This window comes from Phyllostomus discolor, chromosome 2, assembly GCF_004126475.2.
Source record: "Phyllostomus discolor isolate MPI-MPIP mPhyDis1 chromosome 2, mPhyDis1.pri.v3, whole genome shotgun sequence".
NCBI classification, from domain to species: Eukaryota; Metazoa; Chordata; class Mammalia; order Chiroptera; family Phyllostomidae; genus Phyllostomus; species Phyllostomus discolor.
The window spans coordinates 88,575,601-88,601,041 of NC_040904.2; the positions used below are offsets into that span (position 1 = coordinate 88,575,601).

The 25,441-nt window shown below is 35.1% G+C and overlaps 2 protein-coding genes across 2 annotated transcripts in view; one reads left to right on the plus strand and one right to left on the minus strand.

The window, feature by feature from the left end:
- CIP2A (cellular inhibitor of PP2A) overlaps positions 1 to 10,234 on the minus strand; it is a 37,401-nt gene extending 27,167 nt beyond the window's left edge. The window contains exons 1-7 of the mRNA XM_028505171.2: positions 10,034 to 10,234; positions 5,782 to 5,929; positions 4,951 to 5,063; positions 4,022 to 4,116; positions 3,412 to 3,508; positions 2,238 to 2,360; positions 1,942 to 2,087 (exon numbers count right to left, since the gene is read on the minus strand). Of these exons, the coding sequence (XP_028360972.1) occupies positions 1,942 to 2,087; positions 2,238 to 2,360; positions 3,412 to 3,508; positions 4,022 to 4,116; positions 4,951 to 5,063; positions 5,782 to 5,929; positions 10,034 to 10,135 (824 nt within the window). The 5' untranslated portion in view covers positions 10,136 to 10,234. The remainder of the gene's footprint in view (positions 1 to 1,941; positions 2,088 to 2,237; positions 2,361 to 3,411; positions 3,509 to 4,021; positions 4,117 to 4,950; positions 5,064 to 5,781; positions 5,930 to 10,033) is intronic.
- A 16-nt stretch (positions 10,235 to 10,250) lies between these two features.
- The window catches only part of DZIP3 (DAZ interacting zinc finger protein 3), a 120,444-nt gene continuing 105,253 nt past the window's right edge, over positions 10,251 to 25,441 (plus strand). Inside the window, 4 exon segments of the mRNA XM_028502358.2 lie at positions 10,251 to 10,891; positions 18,679 to 18,825; positions 21,234 to 21,331; positions 24,548 to 24,617. Coding sequence (XP_028358159.2) covers positions 21,300 to 21,331; positions 24,548 to 24,617 — 102 coding nt within the window. The 5' untranslated portion in view covers positions 10,251 to 10,891; positions 18,679 to 18,825; positions 21,234 to 21,299.

Consider the following 25,441-nt stretch of genomic DNA (forward strand, 5'->3'; position numbering starts at 1 on the left):
ATAGGATATGTTTATAAACAAAACAGGAGGGCACTAAGTAAGAAGTGGAATAAACAGAGGTAACCTTACTCAGGAGAACAGATTTGAGGAAATGCCAATTACATGGGATTGTGTTTTTTTTTTTGTTTTGTTTTGTTTTGTTTGTTTTTCCTATGAAACAAAGAGATTAAGGGCATTTTCTGAGTGAAAAATGGCAAGAGAAAAGTAGTAAATATTTAAAGGAGTCACTATAGGAAATGTGAAAGAAAGCTGACTGGAAATAAATGTAAGAGATGTTGCCCAGGTAAAGCTGGAGATCATGAGCATGCAGTATACAAATTCAGAATGCTTGATTTTTTCCAAGAGTTGATAAGGAGCCCAGGCATTAAGTTAGACTTTGTAACAGATTCAGGAATGTTTTGATAAATGGTAGGGCAGATAAATAACAGGACAACATAATTTTCTTTCAGAGCAAATTTGGGGTTCTAGGCTAGACAGAAAAGAAAATATATAATACAGCTGAGAGATATATAGAAGTGATTAAGCAACCACTTACTAATGTTATATCAGATTATCTTTCTGTCCTACTAGAGAGGTATACCCAAAATAGTTTTTTTGTTTACTCTAAAGCTGTTAAATAAGCAGTACTGTATTTGGTGGTTGGAATGGATATTACATGAGAATATACTGGGAAGATTCTTAGAACAAAGAGTACTCCAGAAGACATTTATCTACTGAGGCTTAAGAGGAGAAGAGATGAAATGCCACTGTGAATGTTGTTTGCTATTTCTAAGTATCAGTTGACCATATGTGAGCACTGGTCAACCTTACCCTTGTGCTTAGCTTTTATTTTTTTAAACTTCTATATTCTGTTCCTTAAAGATTAGGAACTATGTTTTTGCATAATTTCTAGATCAGGAAAAGTACATTAAGAAATTAGGAAAAACAAATTAGGAAATTTGCTTTTAATTTTCATATAAGCAAATTAGGAAAAGCATATTGAAAAAAGAGTGAAATTGAAACAATCCTAAATGCGGTTGCCTTCAAAGAGCCAAATGTAGAGCTCCTTGCCCCTAGTAAAGGAGTAGTTACATGTAGACAGTCCTAAAATTACATTCGGCCTTTGAAGGTGACCACGAGGCTGATGTGGCCCCTGGTGAAAATGAGTTTGACACCACTGCTCTAGATTCTATATTCCTTAAAGTTTAAGGACTATGTTTTCATATCCCTGCCTTTGCTAACACTGACTCTTCCTGCGTGCTCGACCACAGTAGAGCTCAATAAACATTTTCTTGTTTCTGAAAGATTCGTTAATTTAATTCTCTGAAGTAATTTCAACGATTTTCTAACTTAGGACCACGAAGCGGTTTAGACACTGGGAAAATTTAACTCAAGATGCAAAATGTACATGAGCTCCTTGGAAAATGGTCTCTATTAGAACTCAAAACATAAATAACCACATGAAATGCTATTGTGATCGAATGGACATCTAAACATGTATTCTTGAATGTACTCTTATTTTTACCTTATAACACAACTGAGGCTTCCACTGAAGGAAACATCCATTTTTATACAAAAAAAAAAAAAAAAAACCACACAGAAAGACATACTGACAGGAACGTCCTTATAATAAAAATATTGTTTCAAAAAATCATAATATTCAAGATTTAAAGCTGGTTTTGAAACAGATTAATCAAGATGTGTACATTTTGGAGAATAACACAACCTTATTCGTCTAAGACAAAGACTGAAACAGACACACAAACTTCCTTGTTATACTTTTACATTTCAGGCCAGGAAAACAAAAAAGAATAAGAATAAAGCACATCAAAATATTCTTAGTTAGGCTACTCTGAATCAGTAGAACTCGAGTTTATTATCTAAAAAGACAGTTTTATTTATCAGAAACAAATCTTGTTTTTTTTTTTTTAAAGTCTTAAAATTTGTCAAAGAGAGCCATACCTGGTAAGATAGTCAGCAATTTTAGGATTCTTAAGGAGATCCATAAACAGATCAACTGAATACTTTCTGGTTAGTGTGCCATCACCATTTATGAGAATATTAAATATCAGCTGAAAAGTCTGATGAATGTTTCGAGCATGGAACAGCTTAAAAACAAATTAGGAAAAACATGTTATACCAAAAAAAAAAGTTAAGTTGAAACAATCCTAAAACTTAATAATTAGCCTCAATGACTTAACATATCAGAGAATAAACTTCAGAATTATCTTCAAAAATAGTAACAAAATAATATTTACCTTTTCTCCAACCTCTTCGCTTAATGTCAAACTGGATAATATTGAAAGTGCAAATACAACTACAGTTAAACTGCTATGGGCCAAGAAGCTTATAAGAGTTCGATAAAAAGATTTCACATTATTCTGAGGAAGAAAAAAAATAGAATGAAAAATTGTGTTTTATATTTTGGCTTAGAAAGTACATCTTGCACAGGGTAGGTAAATGTTTATTAAACATCATTATCAACTTAAGGGATCATTTCAAGGAGAGGGTACTTGCATATATTGCTTACAGTAGTATAGAGAAGTACAATCTTAGTGAAGACTAGTGTTTAGATTCAGGATTATGAGTAAAGGTTTAACTTCTCAAACACTTCCATGGCTCAAAATAACCTCCACTTCCAAAATAACACTAGGTCAGAATAATCCAGCACATAAACAAATGAGATATTATTTAATTTAAAATTAAACAGGTAGTGTGCATGGTCCAGCCATAGAAACGCCACTGAGTGTGGATGGTAGTGTATATGAATGTCCTGCATGAGATGAACAGTAATTTGAACATTTCACCTAAAATGTCATATGGTGTGCTTGACAGTGATATTGTTATGTTACAGAATTACATGCTTATGATTTTCTAACAAAAAATTTTTATGTAATAAACAAGGGGTTATTTGTACCAGACCCTGTATATTGCATAGCAGAGAACTATTCACAAAGCACCTTAAAGAATCAACAAACTCCCTTGATTTAATATATTTCTAATGGTGGGTCAGTTAACCTCATTAGTGTGCCTTTATTTATCACAAATACTGGTAGTTGATGCTAGGTATTTATTCATGAATCTTTCTGGTGCGAGTTTCCATTAATTTTGTGGAAATATAAGATTGAAGTAAATGGGACTGCTGGTGATATGCCTCCCTTCAATCAGCACAAAATAATTTAGCTTTTTTTGTGTTATTCAATACAACAAATGACAGAATGGTAATAGGAGGAAAACTTTTAGTACTCAATATTTGTATTAACCCTTAATATCTTACACACAACATATATGAAGGCTAGAATACTTCATGATATTTATATGTCAATCTGATTCTTCATTAACTTTGATGGGTCAGCTGGAGGAGACAAAATAGATAAAATTTTCTTGAAGTACACAGCCCACCACAAAATAAGAAAGAAAAAAACTTCTTACCAAAGTCTTTATGTGTGTTTGAACAGAAAGATTATGTCGACAAAGATTTGCCAATAATCCTAGACAAGGCATTGTTAACTCATCTTCAGAAGACTGACTGTTGTTTTAAGAAAAATAATAAAAAATAAAAGCATGAAGTTCATTTAAATTATTCAAAATATAAACATATAAATTTCTCTTTAAATGTAAAAAGAATAATCTGATTAACATGTGAAGACAATCAAGCTTTGAATAGTATTGTCCATTTATTTCATGTTTTGAAACTAAATGATCCTCTTCATTGCAGGATGGAAATGTGGAAATAATTGTTAGAGTGATCATGTGCTAATTCATCAGTATATTCTCATATCAAGAAGATTAAATACAAACATACAATTTCAGTTCACGATAATTTTTTTCTATTTAAATAAAGCCATTCAAGTTTTGTTCTGAAAAGTAAAGCTGTTTCACATCATTTGATCCTTAGAATCATCTAAAAGGAGCAGATAAGAATCAGTCTCAGTTTAAAAAAGATGGGAAAAATTATCTAAAAAAAACTGAACTATTACATGGTTTGAGTTTAAAAATAAAACAATAGATTATTTGGTTATATGTTTGGTTGCATACTTACATGTGATCTATCAGGAATGTAATTAATTCATCTATATTGGCACCAAAATGGAAAATTTTGATGTTATATGTTAACCTCTGCAGAAGTTGAATGCACTGAGAATAAAAAAAATAGTAATGAATATAAACGCATAAAAATAGTTTGCATGCTCTCCAAGAATGAACTTCTATGCATATTCTGAGTATGTGACCATTTTAGGAGGCAGAATTTAGAGTAAGAACTTTTCCATTTCTTAAAGTGGTTTTCTCTCTCTCTCTTTTTTAAATACAAAGTGGTAAGACTACTAAGAACTTTAGGATTCATCTCCTGATGCACACATTCCTATATATCAATCTCAAAGAGAGCATCTTTTGATCAACCTGGTTTCCTTAATCTTATAATTCCATCAATTCTAAGATATATATTTTTTGTTCACATTTACCATCTTTCAAATTACATGTCAGTTTAACTGGCATTGTTTTCCTTTCTTACAAGTGTATTTTACATTCAATAAAATATGGGTATCAGAGACTTGAGACTATGCTAAATAAGGCCAAGTCTATAGCTTCAATTTTTATAGAATGTTTCCTTAATAAATTGAGACTAGATGCTAACTACAATTACAATTTTAATGTGAATAAATTACACCTCAAAATACTGACATCTATGTTTATAAGTCTGTCAAAGCAGTTATAATGTAGATCTGTTCACACTTCAGTAATAGTGCTACATGTGAATAAGCTTCCTTTCTCTGAAGAAACTTTCAAACAGTACTATATGTATGATCAATCAGTTCTTAAATTTATTAATGGCAAGAATATGCCTAATCATGCAGTACCATGCTGGCATATACACTATGAGTTAGCAGTTTCTAATAGATACTATCAACTTTGATCTGAAAATAAGGAAGTACAAGTACTAAGCGAAAAGTACTGTATGGGTATGTATACCTGCAAAAACACTGAATCATTGTGGCAAGTGCTGCTCCGACATACCACTCCTGCCAGCACATTATTCAGGTTATATGTATTCTGAAGATAGTCTCTAGTTTCATTGTCTACAGCTGTGAAGTAAAATAAAATGGCACAAAATATATCAATTTGACATGTGGTCTTCACAGATGAAAGAAATAATTTTAACTTCCATATTAAATTTGCCATTATATAAAAAAGCGAAATAGGATATGGCTATTTTACTTACAAATACTTTCCAATTCAGGTTAGTCATAGAAATTGTATTACTGTGGGTTACTGGGATTTTTAAAAAAATAACAAGCATGTATTAATTTTACAATTACACACAAAAATATCTTCCCTATACCCCCAAATACAAATCAAGAAAAAAAAGTAGCTATTAAATGAAAATTTAAAACCAAAGCTATGTTTTTACCCTTAGCCCTAAGTTCAGTGAAGTCTACCAAAAAAAGATGACTTTTTTTATCATAAGCTATGATTTTTCTTAGTGCTGTATTTAGTATTGGCATTATGTGAATGTACTTTTTTAAAATTCAAAAGTAGGTCAGTTTTTTCCAAGGCACATTCTTATCTGTACACCACTGAAACTTTGATATGCTTCAGATTCTTAGATCCTATAATTTTAAGAAAGGATGCATCCAATACCCCCCTTTCAAGGGATCCACAAAGCAAAATAGCTCTGTAAGGTCCTGTAATGAAGAAATCTTTTGAATGCGAATCATTCTCCCAAAGATTCTATAACTAAACCTACCCCTAAAAAACTAATAAAGTCATAACATCTTTTAAAAAATGAAAAAGATAAATTACCTAATTGAGATAGCAAACTGATGATACTGAAGATCAGTGGTGCACTGATGTTTGGGTCTTCAAGTAGCTCTACAAGGCAACTCAAGCATTCACTGGGTAATATCTGATTTGATGTAAATAATCGTGTGAGCTTCTGTCCAGAGATTACCTACAAAATAGTAATTAAAATGTGTCAGTTAGAAATTGGCAGTTTTTAGCTCTTTTCCATTTTAATAAAAACTCAGTTCTTCCAAAGTGCCACTGCCTCTCTCTTTCCCAGTTTAGAAAATTCATACATGCTGTTCCCTCTGCCTGGAAGATTAATTACTTATCCCTTCTTTCATTGGCTAACATAGTCATTAGGGTTTCAGTTTTAATTTCTTTCCTCCAGGAAGCTTTTTCTAATCTTCCACGAACTACATTATGTTAGGTTTGCCTATTATGTTATCATATAGTACATTATACTTTTATTTTATAAACTGCCAAACTTTTGACAAACTAGCAATATATATCCTCCCTAGTGATCTATTTATCTTCCCTACTACACTTAATACTCCATGAAGCAATCAAGTACAAATCAACACTCTACTACCAATATATTTTTTGAACAAATAAATTTCAGTACATTTATTCCATCTACTTTGAGGGAGACAATGGAAAGTGAAAAGTAGCTAAATTCAAGATTAGCTGCAAAATTAAATATGTGATTATTCCTGCTCCCTCCCCAAAACAATAGCTGAGACCAGAAATTAGATATTATAAAAAGGGAAGTTAAAAAAATTTCTTTAGGTAGCCAGGTCAGGCATAGATGAATTTTATTTTTTATTATTTCATATTTTACTCCTCTCTTATAACCCTACAAAATACCCTCTCCCTTCCCACTTGTAAAGGTCAAGTTGGGATTGAAGGTCCAAAACAGCTGTCTGATAGCCATGTATTTTCAAAATGCTTTTTGAATATTATTCATTAATAAACATATCTTTTATATGAAAATGGAAAACAATTACTTTAGAATTAGATTAAACCTGTTCTATATGTTTTTACTTTTAAAAGGTCAAGTCTAAGAAGGCTGTTTTAGCATCCCTCTAATTCACTGGTGGCAAACAGGGCCTGAGGGCTGATTGCAGCCCTCCACCTTATTTTATCCCACTAGCACCTTGTTTCTAACCAGGGGCAGCACTGAGCTCTAGCTTAACTGTTAAGGAGTAGTTACATTTACACAGTCCTAAAGTTACATTCGGGGCATTGAAGGCAACCTTGAGGCTGATGTACCACCCCCCAACCCATGAAAATGAGTTTGACACTCCTGCTCTAATGTTTTCTTTTTGTGTCCTTTTATTCCCTTACCCAGGTGTCAGTTTTTCTTCTAAAGCTTTGCTGAAAATGGAGTTTCAGAATATCTCTTCCCAAGGATTATGTGGTTTAACATTTAAGTAAAAGTATGTAAGACTGAAAAATGGTCCAAAGGTGAAGTTAGGTATTCAGAGAAGATATTTTGCGGTAAGGAACCTTCTGAGCATTGCCCTTTTGCCTACTTATAAAGACAGCCCTCTAGAAGTCTAAGACATTTTCTGCTTTAAATACTCTAATGTGTGATAATGACTTATTACAAGGTAAAATTAAAAAATTGCTTTATAAATTTTCTTTGCTCATATACACTGAATGTTTTAAGGAAGCAGAATTTATTTTAGTAACGACTAGCACTTTAGCACTTACTCAGGGGTATTATATATGTTAATTCTTTTCATATTCATAGTAATTTGCATGGTAGGTGCTAACTGTATTGCAGGTGGGTAAACTGAGGCACACACTGAGACAGTAACATAACTGGAATCCATTGTTCCTGAATCCATGTTCATAATCATTACATAAGATTAGTGCTATGAAACACCAACAAGACTGAATAGACCACAGGCATGGAAACATGAACAGACTGACAATGACTAGAGGGGATAATGGTGGAAAGAAGGGGAAAGGACTAGACAGGGAACATATATGAATGACACATGGGTGTGGACAACAGTGTGGGAACTGTCTATGGGGGGGATGGGTGGAGGAGGGCAAAGCGGGGAAAATTGGGACAACTGTAACAGAATAACAATAAAAAAATAGAAATTAAAAAAAAACATCAAGATTGAGAACAATTCAGCTCTACCAATTACAAAAGAATTCAAAGCTCAGGTTCTGCATAAAGATTTCTTTATGGGACTATAAAGAAAAATTAGTAGTATAGCAGAATAGCAGAACAAATAATCAGTCTTTCACAGAATAACCATTTCTCTGAATTTTCATATGTTGCTCTCATGACGTATGCACAAAGATATTCACCATTAATATCATCATCAAGATGGTTAAAATTTAAAAATCTGTGGATGAATGGCAGCAAATTTCATGTATTGATGGTGGGAGGGTAAAATGGTATCATTTGTGAAAAACTGCTTAACAGTTTCAACTAAAACTGAACATGAACATTAAGGCTTAACAATTCCACTTCTACATATAAAAGCATAAGAGAAATTAGTGCTTTTATCTGCAAAAAAGCACGAACATATTTATATATTTATTCAAATTCTACCCAGAACTGGAAACAACTCAAATGCCCATCAACAGAATAGAAACTGAATATATAAAATAGAATTTTATACAGAAATAAAAAATAAAGTGTGCAACATGAATAAATTTCAGATTATATTGAAAGAAGCCAAATACAAAAGTATGCATTGTATAAGTACACTTATCTGAAATTAATGAGCAGTGACAATTGGAAAAACCTTACCTGAGGCCTAGAAATATCATAACTATATTATGATACAGATGGTAGTTACTAGAGTGCACACATATGTTAAAAAAACTATCAGGCTCTTTAGTTAAGACTGCATGTTATGCACAGAATATATGTTATCTTTCTAAATGATATAAGATTTTTCAGTAAACTCTTTGAAAGTTTGAAACACAGTATCAAGTCTTTAAGCTTCAAATTTCCTTGAAGTCTCCTTCAATTCATGATAACATGGTGCTCAGATTCAAAACATACCTGTTTATTCTAAAGACAGGTTATGTTCAAAATTAATATTTAAAATACTTGACTCCTTTGTCTTAAGAAAAACTAATAGCCCTGTTTATTCTGTGGCTTCTGGATCCACTAGCACACTGTTCTATCCTGACTGAGAAGTAAAGCATTAGCATTTAACAACTAACACCTTCATCATTTTTAGATTTCCAGAAATTTGTTGAGGTAATGCATGAAAAAAAAATGTACTTAGGATATGGGCACCTGAAATTGTAAGGAACACCAGTAAAGCCTGAGGCACATTTAAGAACTCCAGTTTCACCAAAAACTGATGGTGTTGCACCATTAACAACTGTTTTCTCTTTGCAGTATTTTGTTAATCTTTGGTAATTTAACGTTTTATCACAGGATTAATATAACAAATAGAATATATTTTAAAATTATATTAAATCCTGTGTTAATTGAAACTGCAACAGAGAGCATTACAATGAGATTTGAACTTCATTGCTTTTTATTAAACTGAGGTCAATGTTAATTGGAATTCCATGAATGCATCAAAAATGACAGCGTGTCAAGAGCAAAAAAGTTGTAACACAGAATAAGTACTCTAGGCACAAATCAGTGGGAACTAAAAGAAAAAATGAAAACAATTCAGTATTTTAAGATTGAAAAACCGTGAACAATATATAGGGAAAGAAAAAAGTTTATGATTATACTAAGTAAAATTGCTTCTTAATTCAGAGAAAGTTGAAATAAAATTTTTCATATTAGTGTTCAACATGAATTTTTTAAAAAGCAGTAAGGAACAGGTTCAGGTTGTAAATGCCTAAGAGACAAGGGATAAAACAAGTTTTAATCATCACTCCTCATTACCTTCACTCCCGAGAATCGCTGTATAGTCTGTCAGAGCTGTTACGATGGAAAAACCAAAATAAAAGGCAAGGGAAAAGATACAGATTTGAACTTTCTCCTCTACCACCACAAACACAGCCTAAATTTCCCAATTTTGTTTCAACCTTCCTCTGGCTAGGATTTCCAGCAGTCGCTCGCCCTTCCTGAATGCGAAGGGCCTAGGGACGGAAAAGGAGGGTGGGAATTCAAGGCTGACACTCACCTGCCTTCTTTACCAATACAAAAAGACAGCTGAGGAAAGGGAGAGCTGACCTTTCTTTCCTAAACTGGGGCCACTACACCCCGGCTGCACCCCGCACTAAATATTACTACAGGGAAGCCTATCTCGTCCTCTCCGCTGGAGCGCCTCACCTCCAAGTGTCGCAAGAGCTGGGTAGTGTTCGCCTCCGACTTAACGGCTTTATACTGACTGATGGTCAGGAGCAAAGACTTCAGGCAGGCGGTGGAGTCCATCGGAAACCGCAACAGGATAGCCAAGCGACCACCACCACCCGGCCAGGACAGTCTCCGGGTTTCGCCGCGCTTTTTTTGATTTTTCGGCCCCACCCCTTCGCTGCCAGAAGCTTCCGGTTCCGGTCTAGCTCCGGAAGTCCCTACAACTGCTCTTAATGACAGCAGGTTGTGGGAGAGAAGAGGATTCAGGGAAGGGAGGTGCCGGCAGCTAGGTGGAAGAGCTCCAAGATTCCCTGAAGTGGATGAGGAGCTGTCCTTTTAGACCCCTTATCTGAAAAGCCGCGAGCTTTCAGCTTCGAAATTCCGTGAAGATGAGAAATCCAGCGAGAAAAGCGATTGCTGCTCAGTGTGTGAAGGAGCGGTTAGGCGCAAAGGGTCGTTTTTCATCCGTGCACTGTATTTTCGTTTGATTCTTCAGCCTTCACGCTGGATGGCCAGTTTTTATTTGTGCATCATCCTCTACCTGAGAAATGGTTGCTTTCCCCTAGTCTAAAAACGGTGAGGATCTCTTGAGGAGAAACTTGGGCTCTAGATTTTGAGGCGGCCTGGGAGGTGTCTCTTTTTAAAATCTGTCATATGTCCACCCCTTCTGTCCGGGAATGTTTGTTTCTCACAGTAAACCTATAGCCATGGGATTTTGTGTCAAGTTTGTTCTACCTTTACGATCGTCGTTGTCAAACTTATTTGAGAACGCTACCCGCGAGTGACTCCTGGGCCATTACTCTTCTGGGGGTGTTCTCATTAGCGTCAGTCTTTGTAAGTGAAGATGTCTTGTTTTTTTCTGGCATGATGGTGTTACAAATCTCGGTGTCTGTGGAAATGACACTGTCGTTTACGGCTTTTGATCAGAGATATTATGCATGTGTGTGTTATGAAATGAGTCGATTGGCTGTTTCTGCAGATTTTTGTTTAATGTATACTACTGTTGAATAAAGCTTTAAAAACCAGGTTGAAGAAAACTGGAAGAATGGGGTACATATTATTTTAATTAAATCATCTGTCAGAAACCATGTTTTGTCAATTCAAAGAGTATTTTTTGCATCACTGCATTTTAAAGACAGTATTTTTATATTAAAAATAAAATTAAATCTGAAAGGTTAAATAATTATCCAATTGAGAAATACATGGGTAATTACTGTATGCATTTATTCATAATGCAAGTAATTATTGAGGTGCAACACCGGCTGGACGTTGCAAGTCAGGGGACAAAGGATGAAGGATCCCCTGCTGCGAAGAAGCTGTCTAATAAGGGAAACATCCTAAATAGTACCTATGTAATTTACATAAATCAGGCACAATTCGGTTATGGTAAAGAGTGCAGTCAGGCTGTCTGCTTACAAATCCTAGCTCTACCTTTTATTGTATGGCCGTAGTGCTTCAGTCTGTTCACAAGGTAAAATCTTGCTAATAGTTACAGATATTTCATAAGATTGTTCATTCAATACATAATTAAGCCTAAAATGTCCTGGGTACTGGTCTAGGCACTAGATTCAGTGAATAAAGTAAAAATCTTACAGTAAATAAAACAAAATTCTACTATTACATTCTGGTATGGGAAATGAAAACAATAAATAACAAAATAAGGAAAGTGAAGTGGAAAAAAATAGAACAACTATTTCTCTATTGTAAAGGTGACTGAGAAGAAGGGAAACAGGAGATCAGAATACCAAAAACAACATTTGAGGAAATACTTCAAGGAGCCATACTCTCTAGGGGAAAAGATTGGTAGAATAGCAAGGACACAGGACGTGGGAGCCTGACACCCTGTGTCAGGAATAGCAGGAAAACCACTCTACCTAGCATACATAGATCAGTAGAGATGAGGTCATGTAAGGTCCTGCAGACTGTTGCCTAGCATAAATACGTTCTCAGCAAGTGTTAATTACATCATGTGTCCTTGGCAAATGTAGTGATAACAGTTTGGTAGTGTTAGACTTTTCACTTAATTAAGTGCATCATCATCACCCCCATCCCCATTTGGAACCCAAGGAAAGGGTCAAAGCTACCTACTGTTCCATCTTTCTTTGAAATCTTGCATTTGAATTTAAGCAGTCACACAAATTTTGCATCACTTCCATAAAGTATTCATTTTTTAAAAATCTTTATCTGAGGGAGAATATGCTATTGATCTTAGAGAAGAAGGGAGTGAGAGAAACATCGGTTGCCTCTGTGGGCACCCCAACCAGGAATGAAATTCACAGCCCAACTGGGAAGAATTCTCAATCTTTTTGGTGCACTGGACAATGCTCCAACCAATTTAGCCACCTAGGAAGGGCCATAAAATATTCACTTTAACATAAAATAACCCAAAATTGATGTGGTAAATGTAGTAGGGTGTACCATGATGATAGCTGCGAGAAGCCCTAACATCTTTAGTCTGTGATAATTGCATATCCTACCTAGTATGGGAACCATATTTTAAGCCTCCCAAAGGGGGGAAAGGAGGAGATGAAGCTGGATGCACATGACTGAAGATCTTGTTACTTGGACTCCATCCAGAATTCAGTGGTGACCTCTGGTGTTAAGGTGGGGCCTGATCTAGTTAGGTTTGTATTTTAGATTATGCGGCAGCTGGATGGGCTATGATTTGGAGGAGTGTAAGCCTACAAGTAGGGAGAGTATTTAATTCTCTGGAGTCTTTCCAAAGGATAATAACCAGGATATATGAAGTAGATATGGCAAAGGGATAACAAATTTGAGAAATATTTATGGGGTGAAATATGAAAGACGTAATGACTAAGTTCAGGTGTGTAGAGCAAAGCAAGGGATGAAACTAGAAGGGATTCCAAGTTTTGAGTTTGTGTGATTAAGATACAGATACTGCTGAAGTTAATAGAAAGTATCCAGCCCTAGTTGGTGTGGCTCAGTGGATTGAGCTCCAACCTGCGAACAAGAGATCTCCCGTTCCATTCCCAGTCAGGGCACATGCCTGGGTTGTGGGCCAGGTCCCCAGTAGTGGGTGTGTGAGAGACAACCACACATTACTGTTTCTCTCCCTCTTTCTCCCTTCCCCTCTGTCTAAAAATAAATAAATAAAATCTTTTTAAAAAATTCTCTAATACCACTAAAAGAAAGTACTCAGGTCATATTTTATGCTTAGTGAAATTTTATATAATTTATTATATAATCTTATACTATTCTTATTGTTTATTCCTGAGTATTATATAATTTTGGGACTCTCTTTTTCTCCTATAAAATTTTAATTTATCCTTGTTACTATAACAAAAGATATCAAGTTTTAGTACATCTTTTATTCAGCCTACTAACTAAAATCCCATTAGTTTTAATTCAGCTTTGATTCCTCTCTTAGAATTTCTAGCCATATGTAATCTGCAAATAATTAATCTTTTTCAATATTTGTTGTTTTTATTGCATTAGTGTAATCTCAAAAATATGGAATAATTATGGTGATACTGAACACTTTTGTCTTATTATTTAATTGAATGGAAATTACCAGTATTTTAAAACAATATAATTTGTGCTATTGGTGTGATAATCCTTGAAATGTTCAGGAGATAGCTCTTTATATACCCGTTTTATTTAAAGATTTGCCAAAATGTCTGCTAAAAATCATTTAATGTACATTTAATATCTTATTTTCCTCTTTAAAATGACAATGCAGTGGGTTATGTTGCTTTTGTTCTTGGGATAATAACAGCTTACTGAGCATTTGCCATGTGCCAAGCAGTGTTCTAAGAACTTTATACTTATGATTTAAACTTCATAACAACTCCATGCTTTAGGTACTTATGGTCTCCATTTTACAGATGAAAAAACTAAGAGAGAGGTGCAATAATTTGCCACTACACAGGTAGTAATAACAAACCTTCTATTTGCTATGCTTTAAGTATTTTATTCAGGATTTTATTTCTATGTTCATGAGACTTAAATATACTTTTTTTTAATCCTTGCTTGGAATTTGGGTTATATATTACTTTTGAAAAATAAATTGGAAGTTTTTTATCTTTTTTTTCTGTGCTGTAATGAGAATCACATAGGAATCATCTGCTTTCTATGGGTTCTACACAACTGGCTTATAAAATTAAGTATTATAGCTTATTTAGTGGTAGATCTTTAGAAAATGTGAGTATTTGTAATAGGATTATTGAATTCATAATATTTTTCTGTCTATTCTTGAGTTGATTTTGGAAATAATTAGAATTTTTTTAGAATACCAATTATTTATCTAGATTTAAAAATTATTGCTATAAAGCTACAATTATTTTCATTACCTCTTCTTTGTAGTTTTAAATTTCCTTTTTGATTCTAGTGTTACTTATCTTTTTTCTCTGTTGGGCTTTCCTGCCACTAGTCTATTTTATTCAGCTTTTCAATAACCAACTTTAGTTTTATTGCTTTTTTCAAAATTACTAATTTTAATTTTTACAAATTCTATCCATGTATGCATTTTCCTTTATTTGTTCTTTTTATAGTTTTCTAAAGGTTGAAGCCTTAGTATATTTCCACGCTACATTTTTTTTATGAAGTACATTTATTTATGTCAAAAATTTTTAAAAGACACTAGCTAAAGTGAGCATCTGCACTTATCAGTCAGGCAAATATTTTTTAAGTGCTAATATACATTCATTCATCAAATATTTACCAAGTCCTAGTTCTTTTTCAAAGAGCTTAGAGTTTGTTGGGGAAAGAGACAAACCAGAGTAAGTACTATTAAAAGAAATAGAGTATGCTATAGGAACACATGATATTTTTTAGGGCAAAATAGTCAGTGTCCAACTCCTTCATTTTTCAAGGATTGGCACAAAATCCCTATTCTCTGTAAATTTTATTGCTATCCTTTTTTATATTTGGCATAGGTATTTTTCCTAGTTTATAGTTTGCAAAAGACATTTAAGTGAGTTAAACAGAAGATGCTTGGGATCTTACAACCTAAGTTTAGGGTTGTCTAGCTCCTTTATTTATTTTGGAAAAACTTAAAATAAACACATATTCAATACTGAATAGGAAAATGGAAAATTTAATGACTCATGGCCAGGGTTTAAGTCATATTAGATGAGTCAGACTGAATGGCAATATGAATTATATTTTTGAGAGAAGTGCAGAGTTTATAGAATACTGAATGTTGTAACATGGAATTAAGCTAGAGCTATGAACACAGGGCTGATTGTTCATTCATTCACTATATATTGACTGTTGAGTGGTAGGTACAGTTCTATGTTTTAGGGGTACAGTAGTGATATATCCACAAAATTTCTGCCCAAGTAGAGCTTTTACTTTAACTGGGGATATAGACTATATATGAGACATATAAGTAAAATAAATAAATATTAGTAGTAAGTGCTATGGAGGAAAAGAAAGGGAAGAGGAATAGAAAGTATCAGAATCAGGGTAAGGTGTTGCAATATTAGATAGTGTGGAGTATTAATCAGTCTTTGCTGTGTAACAGATCACCTCAAAACTCAGTGGTTAAAACCGTGAGCATTAATTTCTTGCTCATAGGTTGTGGGTTAACTGCAGTTAGTGTGAGCTTGACCTGACTTGGCTGGGTGGCTTTGCTTCAGCTGTTTTGTGGGGAGGGAAAGATCTGTAGTACTCAGTTTCAGTTGTGTTGAGATGTCTAGTGTATATGCAGGGGTTGTTGAATGGGCTGTTGAATATTGTTGGAGTCCGCCCTGCCTGGTCTCAGGTAGCTGGAACCCTCTGCAACTTAGGCTGAGTGAGAGACCTCCGAATCAGGAGACACTAGGGAGACAAAATTACTTCCCTGGCATGAACACTGCCTGTTCTGTGCCTGGCCTCCAATACTTGATCAGTTAGCCAATGATGGGTAAGATTTCCCAAGGAGGGAATCACCTAAGACAGGCATGATCACATGGAGGCCTCAGGGAAGGACTTCGGGGGCTGTGGAAATGAAGGGGTGATTGACATCGACCCCTGCCCCCTTGGCTTTGTCAAAGCCTGAGTCCTTGTTCTTAGTTGTGAGAAATTCAAGTCTCCTGGCTGCCTTTATCTCTTCTGCCTGACTCAGGCCTGCGGAAATAGCAGGGGTGGTGTAGCCCAGACCAGACTTGGGGGACCCCTGGGGTAATCAGGCCTGGGACATAGAATATGCAAGATCCTGTGAGATCTGCTTGCTGGAGGATGCTATGGAATTAGAATATGAAGGCACGGGCAGGAAACAAAACTAGCCTTTTAGGTCCTGTAATCTTTTTAAGTGATAAAATCCCAAACTCTGCCCAGAATCCCAGCAGGAGTCAGACCCTCTGAAAACTACCTATTCCTTTTGATCTTCCCTGTCAGACTGTAATCCACAAACTGTGTCTGTATTCTTAATAAAAGCCTACTCAGGCGGAGACTTGGGGCACTCTCCACTAGAGAGAGTGGTTGTTTTTTGTCCCTATTTCCCTACAGGACTCGGTTGTCCCTGTGTATGTTTTTCTCGTGTTTTGACGAGCATCCACAGCAGGGATGGATACTGCTGGCCAGTATCCTCCACAGAATATATTATTTGTAGTTAAGGGAGAGGTAAGGGCTGGAAATAAAAGGTCTTGAGACTAAATGATATAGAGTGAGTATGATAGAAAAGATTGAACCAAAGTACTTAAGTGTTTAGAGGTTGGAGAGATGAAGAGGAACCAACAAAGAACACTTGAGAAGTAGCTGCCAGAGGACAGAGGCTCTATCCTGACCACATGTTTGCCTGCAGGGATCACTCTTGCAGCATGTAGGCTGCTCTTGACTTCTAAAGGAGGAATTGAGGTTAACAAAGAAGGCAATCTTAATCTACACACAAATTCACTCTTTACTTCTGCTTTCGAAGGTCTTGAGGTGTGCAGAAGGATGGGAGACTTTATTCTTTAAATCAATATTGAGTATTTAAAGGTGCCATGTGTTCTAAGCACTAGGGATATAACAGAGGAATTAAAAACTTTTTTCTTGACTTTTTAGTGCTTGCATTCTATTGGGGCATGAGACCAAATCTAAAGGTAAGAGATTATTCAGTCAACATAACCATTAGGTAGAACAAAATTTGCATTGGCCCAGGTTCCAAAGATTTAAGGGAACAAAATTCAGTGGTAGAACTGGCAGAGGTCTAGCTGTGGCGTCATTTGGATACCATGTCCCAACTATGACTAAAACAATTCAAATACTAATATTAAATTGATTTTACCATTATGCAGGTCCAGAAAACAAAGTCTGTACAATTAATGTCACCTCTTAGTTTTCAGAAATGTTATCTTCATCGCAAAGCCAGAAAAGTTTTTAAACCAAAAGTATTCTCCCTTTATAATTATTTTTTTCTTTTTCCTTTCCCAACTGTCAGGTATTAAAATTCAGCTAATCTCTAAAAGATTTGCCAAACCATAAGATAAACATTTTCACCCTTTCAACCAATTTCCTTTCAACCAATGTCCTCTGTTTCCTGATTGATTACCATCTCTACATGTGTCATGCCTCAGCATCCCATCTTGTTTTTGTTATTGTCCAAAAACTGTAATGACAACATAATATTTTTAAGTTGCTAAAAATGTTTCACTTTTGGAGAATTTGCTTAGAGGTAACATAGGCTCCTTCCAACAGTTCCTAGCTAAAAATGTATAGGACAACTTCCTGTAACCAAGATTTATGTAGCCAAAAATGTCAGTAGTGCCGAGAAAGAGAAACCTTGATTTTAGTGGGTATAAGAAAAGTTCTCCAAAACTAAATTCCTTCCCTGAAAAAATATCAAGTATATCATTTTGTTTTCAAGCTAATAGCATTGAGAAAAGTAAATTTCCTTTGTTTTTTTTTACACATTGATATTAACTTTTCTACTTGGCATTGTGTTATCTATAAGTGCCAGAGCTGTCAAGTGTAGCAAATTCATGGGATATCCTCCCATGCATTGAAATGTAAACTTGTTGGCCGATCAGACCCTCTGCACTGGTCAGGTGGATTTAAAAACAATGTGCTTATATACAATTTAGGGACGTGTTAGGAGTCTTCAAGGTAAATGTTTAAATGAATGATAAAAAAGTTATAAACAAGAGCTGTGCCTACTTTGATATCGCTAAATGCAGCTTTATAAATGGGGGGGGAATCTTTACAATAAAAGAAAAGTTTGTTATAATTTAGTACATAAGAGGAAAAGTGGGAACTGGTAACTCAGAGCAGTAAAAATAGGTATTTTACTATTATCATGGTATGGATGGTAATGTCTTATTTTTCAAACAGCCTGCAAATAAAATAATGTTGGTTGGTAGATAAAGATGTGCTATAAGTCGACGCTGAATTTCAGCTTGCCCTCGGGTTGACCAGACAGAATCTGAATAGATTCTAGTAGAAGAGCAGTTCCTCAGTTCCTGGAAGGCAGAGTCAGATTTTAGTTTCCTACTGATAGGAAAAGTCTATTGAAATGAGTATACCAGGGATAGCAGATTCACCCTTCTGCCCATGTTGGAATTTAAAGGTTCAGCTTAAAGGTTATCTTCAGCATCTAGCTATGGTAAGATCCTTTGGATTATTTTAGAAGCACCGGGGTAATGTTTCAGGCTGGCTACTTCCTTTCTGTTGCTAGGCGCTTACACCTTCCTTCCCAACAGAGGCTGTAAAGTGCTGCTCTTGCTGGTGCTGCTGCTGCCGCCGCCACCGCCGCCATAGGGTTTGCCACACAGTCTGCTCAGCTCCAGGGAAATGGTGGGATTGATGGTCTCTCCTGGAAAACCTTTCATCACAGAGATTCATCTCAGGTTGTATTTTTAAGAAAGCTGAAAAAGAAAGCCATTAGCTTTTTTAAACTCTTAATTCAGAATCCAAATATCTTCTGATTGACTAATTTTACACCCTTTTATTTTTTCAAGCTAACTACTGAGTAGCTTAACAGAGGCCTTCCAGCCTCTGTACCCTGTGGCCAGAGGATTTGCCTCCAGTCTTCTTATCCTCCCTTGTTATCTGTATAAACAACTACTGACTGAAGGAAGGCTCATCAGAGAGGGGAGTGTTCATGTTTGAGCTTTTAAATTCTGGAAATGAAGGGATTGTTTAGAGAAGGCTTACATTTGTTTGCTCTGAATATGAAATAATACCTATTATTTTTTTATTAAAATACCCAGGGATGTTATAGAAACCATAAAAGACAAACAGTTTGATTACAATCCTAAAATTCTCAAAGGCATGTGCTTTTCTAGACCTCTGTATTAAAGAAATGAAGCAAATCTGATTTAGTGTGAAAGAAAAAGTTGTATCCAGCCTCTCTCTGCTTGTTATTAGCTTTAGGTTGTATCTTTCATTGGTATTTGAACAGAATGCAAATTTAAATAGGAATATGTCTTTGCTTATCAAGGTATTAAAATAAGAATAAAACTAAAAATAATTTACCCAGGAGAACTAGATTTGCATAGGTTAATACTGACAGCAAGAAGTGTTTTGTTAGTGATGGATGGGCAAGAAACTAAGAGGTGTTTTAAATTAGAAGATTTAGATAGAAGTCAGCATGTGTGTGAATCTTTGCATTTGTATTTTGACTGAGAAGTATCAGCTAGCATGGAATTACTTTTGTCTCAAGACTTTCTGTGTAACTTAGAGCTGGTATGAGTCAAGTACAGAATATAGATAGTAGTATATAATTAGGGATACTTGTTTTGCAGATGATCCTTTCAGGGCTTTTTTTAAGATTTTAGACCAGGATGCTCAGCCCTAAAGGCTTTGAAGGTTTACTTGCTTTTTCTTCTCTAGGTGTTGTCTTTTTTTGGCTGCTGCTGGGAGATTGGACATCTTGTAAAAACATTGTTTCTTTGAGTAAATATAATCTGAATTCTTAATAAGTAGTTTACAGATGATCTTGTGGAATATGTCTTCTTGATTTGGGAATTTCCTATGCTGAATTGCCTTTTAGTGATGGGCCTCCAAAAACTCTACTAATCTAATTTAAGGGCATATATTAAATATACTTTTAGAGAAACTAGCTATTCAGTTACTGAGATAAGTAAGCAGTCCAGAGGCAACAAATGAGAAACTTTACCTGGTGTTGTGCTTGGTAGCAAGCCCAAGGCACATGAGGTCTGCTTTATTTGTTATCGCTGCCATATTCTTTTCTTTTTCCTCATCATTTCTTACCTTGCCCCAACACACTGAAAAGTAGTTTACATAATGTTTGCTCCAACAGTTCTTGGGCTTATGTACAGTGGGATCAGAATGGCAAGTCAGGCTAGCAGAATGCAGTAGAGTCTGGAGGCTTGAACTCTGAGTTGAAGAGATCATATGGGACTAAATTGGGAAGGGTTGGTCTTGGGATAGTTAAGAAGAGAGAGAAATAAATAAATAGATATACTAATGATAATATTCTATACTATCTAATATTCTAAACTAAGGGGATAATATTCCCCTTTTGTTTTCACTTGTGTTGCCTCAGTATTTTTTTCAGGAAACATCCACAATGTCTATTGATATTTGAACCAGAAGTATGCATGAGTTCTTGACATGCCACCTTTCTTATTTGATGGAGATTGCAATTATACAACTTCGGGAAAAAGTTGAAAACTTTTTTCCCAAAACAAATAGCACTATTGAGATTGTGTTAAATAAGAACCTTTTTACCTATGGGAAATGACAGTACAAACCGTTTTGAAAGCCATTTAGCAATGTATATGAGGCTTAAACTATTAGTGTCTTTTGACGTAGGAATTCTACATCTGAGATTTTATTATAAGGAAATAATCATAAATACAGAGAAGGCCTCTTGAGAAGTAGAGTTTATCAAAATACTATTTATAATAAAACAATGAGAAACAATCTAAATGTCTTACTATTAAGAAATGGTCAAAAAAACCCCAGTCAACCAATTATTGTGTTGCCATTGAGAGTGATTGCTAGAAATATAAAATAACAAGAAAGATGCTTTTGATATAGTGTTCATTGGTGATGTAGTGTTCAGCATTGTCTATCAATATGATTATAAATTGGTAAAATATACCTATGTTTGGAAAAATTAAGTATATTAAAATGTAAATAGTGCTTTATTTTTGAATGATGAAACTGAGTTTTATTTTCTTTTATAGCAGTTTCAAAATTTTCTTTAATGATCATACACTACTTATACATTAGGGAAAAAGAATGTAATTCTCCTACCTTTCCATTAAAAATACTACTTTCCTTACAGATTTAAACAGCAATAGTAAAAGTCAGTGTGCAAGCATTGAACTTTTGCAAAAGAACATTGCGCATCATGGATTCTTTACTAGAAGAATTTTTTGTAAGGTAAGGGATGGACTGACATAAGCCAACTGCATTTGTTGTATTCCAAAGACATATCAATTATCTCTTCCATATAATTTTGGGAAGCTAGTTTGAATGAGATACCCTTATACTTCAGTTCTGATTAGTGGAGGATGTAGGCTGGGTGAAATCCAATTTTAGAAAAAAAATTTTTTTAAAGATTTTATTTATTTATTTTTAGAGAGGGAAGGGAGGGCGATAGAGATAGAGATAGAGATAGATATAGAGAAAGAGAAAGAGAGAGAGAGAGAGAAACATCAATGTGCGGTTGCTGGGGGTCATGGCCTGCAATACAGGCACGTGCCCTGACTGGGAGTCGAACCTACGACACTTTGGTTCGCAGCCTGCACTCAATCTACTGAGCTACGCCAGCCAGGGCGAATTTTAGAAAAAATTTTTAAGGACCACACCCTAGCTGAAGAGCTAAGAATTGAAAAATGTACCACAGCCTGTCATATTCGGGGCATCTCAACAGAGTAATATTTTATTTACCATTTAACAAGCACTTACAGAGATTTACTTTTTCCCAAGCATTTTTTAAAAGTACTTTTACCAATGTTAACAAATATAAACCTCATAACAACTCTATGAGGTAGATACTATTATTAGCCTCATTTTATAGAAGGGAACCTAAGCATAACACAGAAGACTCTACTGAAGGATTCACCTGGGTCCAGGCCAAAAAGTGCATCTGTCTCCTCCAATCAGGGCAAGTTCAGCCTGCCATACCTCTCCTGTATAATACTAAACAGTAGCTTAGTATTAGAGATCTCCCTCCCATCTATAGCTATCTCATATAGTAAGCAATATGACCTTTATTTTACAAGCATTTACTGACCTCCTTGGTATTTAGGGAATAATGACCAAATAAAATTAGTGCGGTTAGAATTATAATATAGCAGGAATATATTTAAAAAGTTATTTTACATTTAGGCAAAATGCATATACAAGTGTTATATTAGAGATGTTGAACCTATATATAGAAAGGAACAGGTTGGGTGGGTGGGCTGGAATGGGAGTAGGGGGGAGAAAACTGTACTTGAACAATGATTAAAATTAAAAAAAAAGAAAGGAACAATAATTTTTGAACTGGGGTGGAGTGGGTTTTCACAAGGTGATTTTTCAATGGCACTTTAATGGATAAGAAGTATTTTGATGGGTGTAAAAGCAAAGCAAATAGGAGGTCATTTGGCTAAAGAAATGGTAAGAAAAAGTACTTAAGACAAATTCTTGGGGAGCATTTTGACTGCCCTGCTAAGGGTTTAGCTTTATTTTGTGCAGAGCCATTGGCATTTTAAGAGCAGAAATGAAATCTTACACTATATTTTGGAAAACCTACCTCTGTTGATAGTGGAAAGAAATGGGATGACAAAATACACTTGTAATTGCTGAAGAAGAAGCTGATAGAAGCTTGTAATAGTAAGAATAGGAAATGCTAGTAAGAAAGGAGGGATTTATAAATTAGAACTAACAGAATTCTGTGACTACTTAAATATGAGAAAAGGGCAAAAGAGAAGTAAAGATGGCGCAAAGGTTTCTAATAACCAGAAGGAAATTGTACCATTAACTAAGATGGTATGTGTGAGACACAGAGAGGATGGATTATGAGTTCAGTTTTGGACATGAGGAGATTGAGTTCCTGCTAAGATATTCTTTCTTTAAAAATATATTTTATTGATTATGCTATTACAGTTGTCCCATTTTTCCTCCCCTTTATTCCTCTCCACCCTGTATCCCCCTCCTACTATCTTTCCCCCACCTCAGTTCATGTCCATGGGTCACACATACAAATTCTTTGGCTTCTCCATTTCCCATACTATTTTTAACCTCCCCCTGTCTATTTTCTACCTACCATTTATGCTTCTTATTCCCTGTACTTTTTCCCCCATTCTCTCCTCTCCCCTTCTCTTCTGATAACCCTCCATGTGATCTCCATTCTTGTTCTAATTGTTTGCTTAGTTCCCTTTTTTTTTAAGGTTTGGTCATTGATAGTTGTGAGTTTGTTGTCATTTTACAGTTCATATGTTTTATCTTCTTTTTCTTAGATAAATCCCTTTAACATTTCATGTAATAAGGGCTTGGTGATGATGAACTCCTTTAACTTGACCTTATCTGGGAAACACTTTGTCTGCCTTTCCATTCTAAATGACAGATTGAGTCTGTCAAATGACTCTTTGCTGGATAGAGTAATCTTGGATGTAGGTCCTTGCCTTTCATGACTTGGAATACTTCTTCTAGCCCCTTCTTGCCTATGAGGTTTCTTTTGAGAAATCAGCTGATAGTCTTATGGGCAGTCCTTTGTAAGTAACTGACTCCTTTTCTCTTGCTTCTTTTAAGATTCTCTCCTGCCCTGGCTGGCGTAGCTCAGTGGATTGAGCGCGGGCTGCGAACCAAAGCATCGCAGGTTCGATTCCCAGCCAGGGCACGTGCCTGGGTTGCAGGCCACGGCCCCCAGCAACCACACATTGATGTTTCTCTCTCTCTCTCTTTCTCCCTCCCTTCCCTCTCTAAAAATAAATAAATAAAATCTTAAAAAAAAAAAAAAGATTGTCTCCTTATCTTTAACCTTGGGTAATGTAATTATGATGTGCCTTGGTGTGTGCTTCCTCGGGTCCAACTTGTTTGGGACTGTCTGAGCTTCCTGGACTTCCTGGAAGTCTGTTTTGTTTGCCAGATTGGGGAAGTTCTCCTTCATTATATTTTAAAATAAGTTTTCAATTTCTTGCTTTTCCTCTTCTCCTTCTGACACCCCTATGATTCAGATGTTGGAATGTTTAAAGTTGTTCCTGAGGTTACTGAGCCTTTCCTCATTTTTTTTGAATTCTTATTTCTCCATTCTGTTTTGGTTGAATGTTTATTTCTTCCTTCTGCTCCAAAGCATTGATTTGATTCCCAGTTTTCTTCCCTTCACTCTTAGTTCCCTGTACATTTTCCTTTATTTCACTTTTCATAGCTTCACTTTTTCCTCTGTTTTGCTAACGTGGTCAACCATTTCTTTGAGAATCCTGATCATCAGTGTGCAGGGCCTTAGGTATTTGCAGTGGAGGTGGGGCAACAGCCTTTTAACAGTATTTGACACAGTATTTACATTTCTGAAGCTTTCAGACAAAATTTCACTTGAGTTTTTACTATGAAATTTAATTGTGCTTTTTGTAAGGAGATGCACTGGATATGCCTTTCTTTTTTTATTTAAAATAGGGATTCTCCAGTGGAGGAGCAGACTGAGGGGAAGATTGAGAATAAGGTAGAAAAATCAGTGGATCAACTGGTAAGAGAAGATTTAATTTTCACTGTTAGTTAATTAGTGACTGATTATATAATACTAAATATAACTAGGTTAATTATTTTAAATTTGGGGGGTAAGTTCACATTTGTACCTTAATAAGTAAAACTATGGTCAATTAATTAAAGCTTTTAATTGACACCTATGTCTCAAAGTTATCATTGTATGCACCAATCCTCACTGTAAGGTAAAATTAATAGACAGTTGAATTGACTTGCCCAGAAACATCCCAATAGTCAGTTTTAAGACATCTCTTATTTATCTTTTAAAAGCAAAATTCAAGCAAAGTGAAAACGATATACATACCAAGAAAAAAAATACACATACACAGAATTTTATTTAGTGAGAAATTCACTGAGTTGTTGCTGAAGTTAATTATTTTCCTTGTTTTTGTCATTTTTACTGTTAGAATGTTCAATACTCAATGACTGAAAAGAAATTATACATTAAGGCTTTTATTTCCAGTGATAATATACTTTATGGTTGATTAAATAGGAATATCACATGTGTATATTTAATGAAGTCTAGATGAAAAGGTATTGTTAGGTTTTGCTCAAGCAATTTTTACCTTCCACATAGTTTTATATAATGATTGTTATCTACTTAATAATGTTTGTAAAGTTTATTCAGTAACTTATGAAGAGAAAATATATAAACATAAAATGACCAGAGTATTTACTTGCATTAAGTTATCACTATAAAAATTTTTGCAGAGTAAACACAATATATGCAAATGTACATAGGGATGCACAGTTGAACCAGGGCGGCTAGATTCCGAAAAGGCATTTCAAGATACAGACTTGGAATAC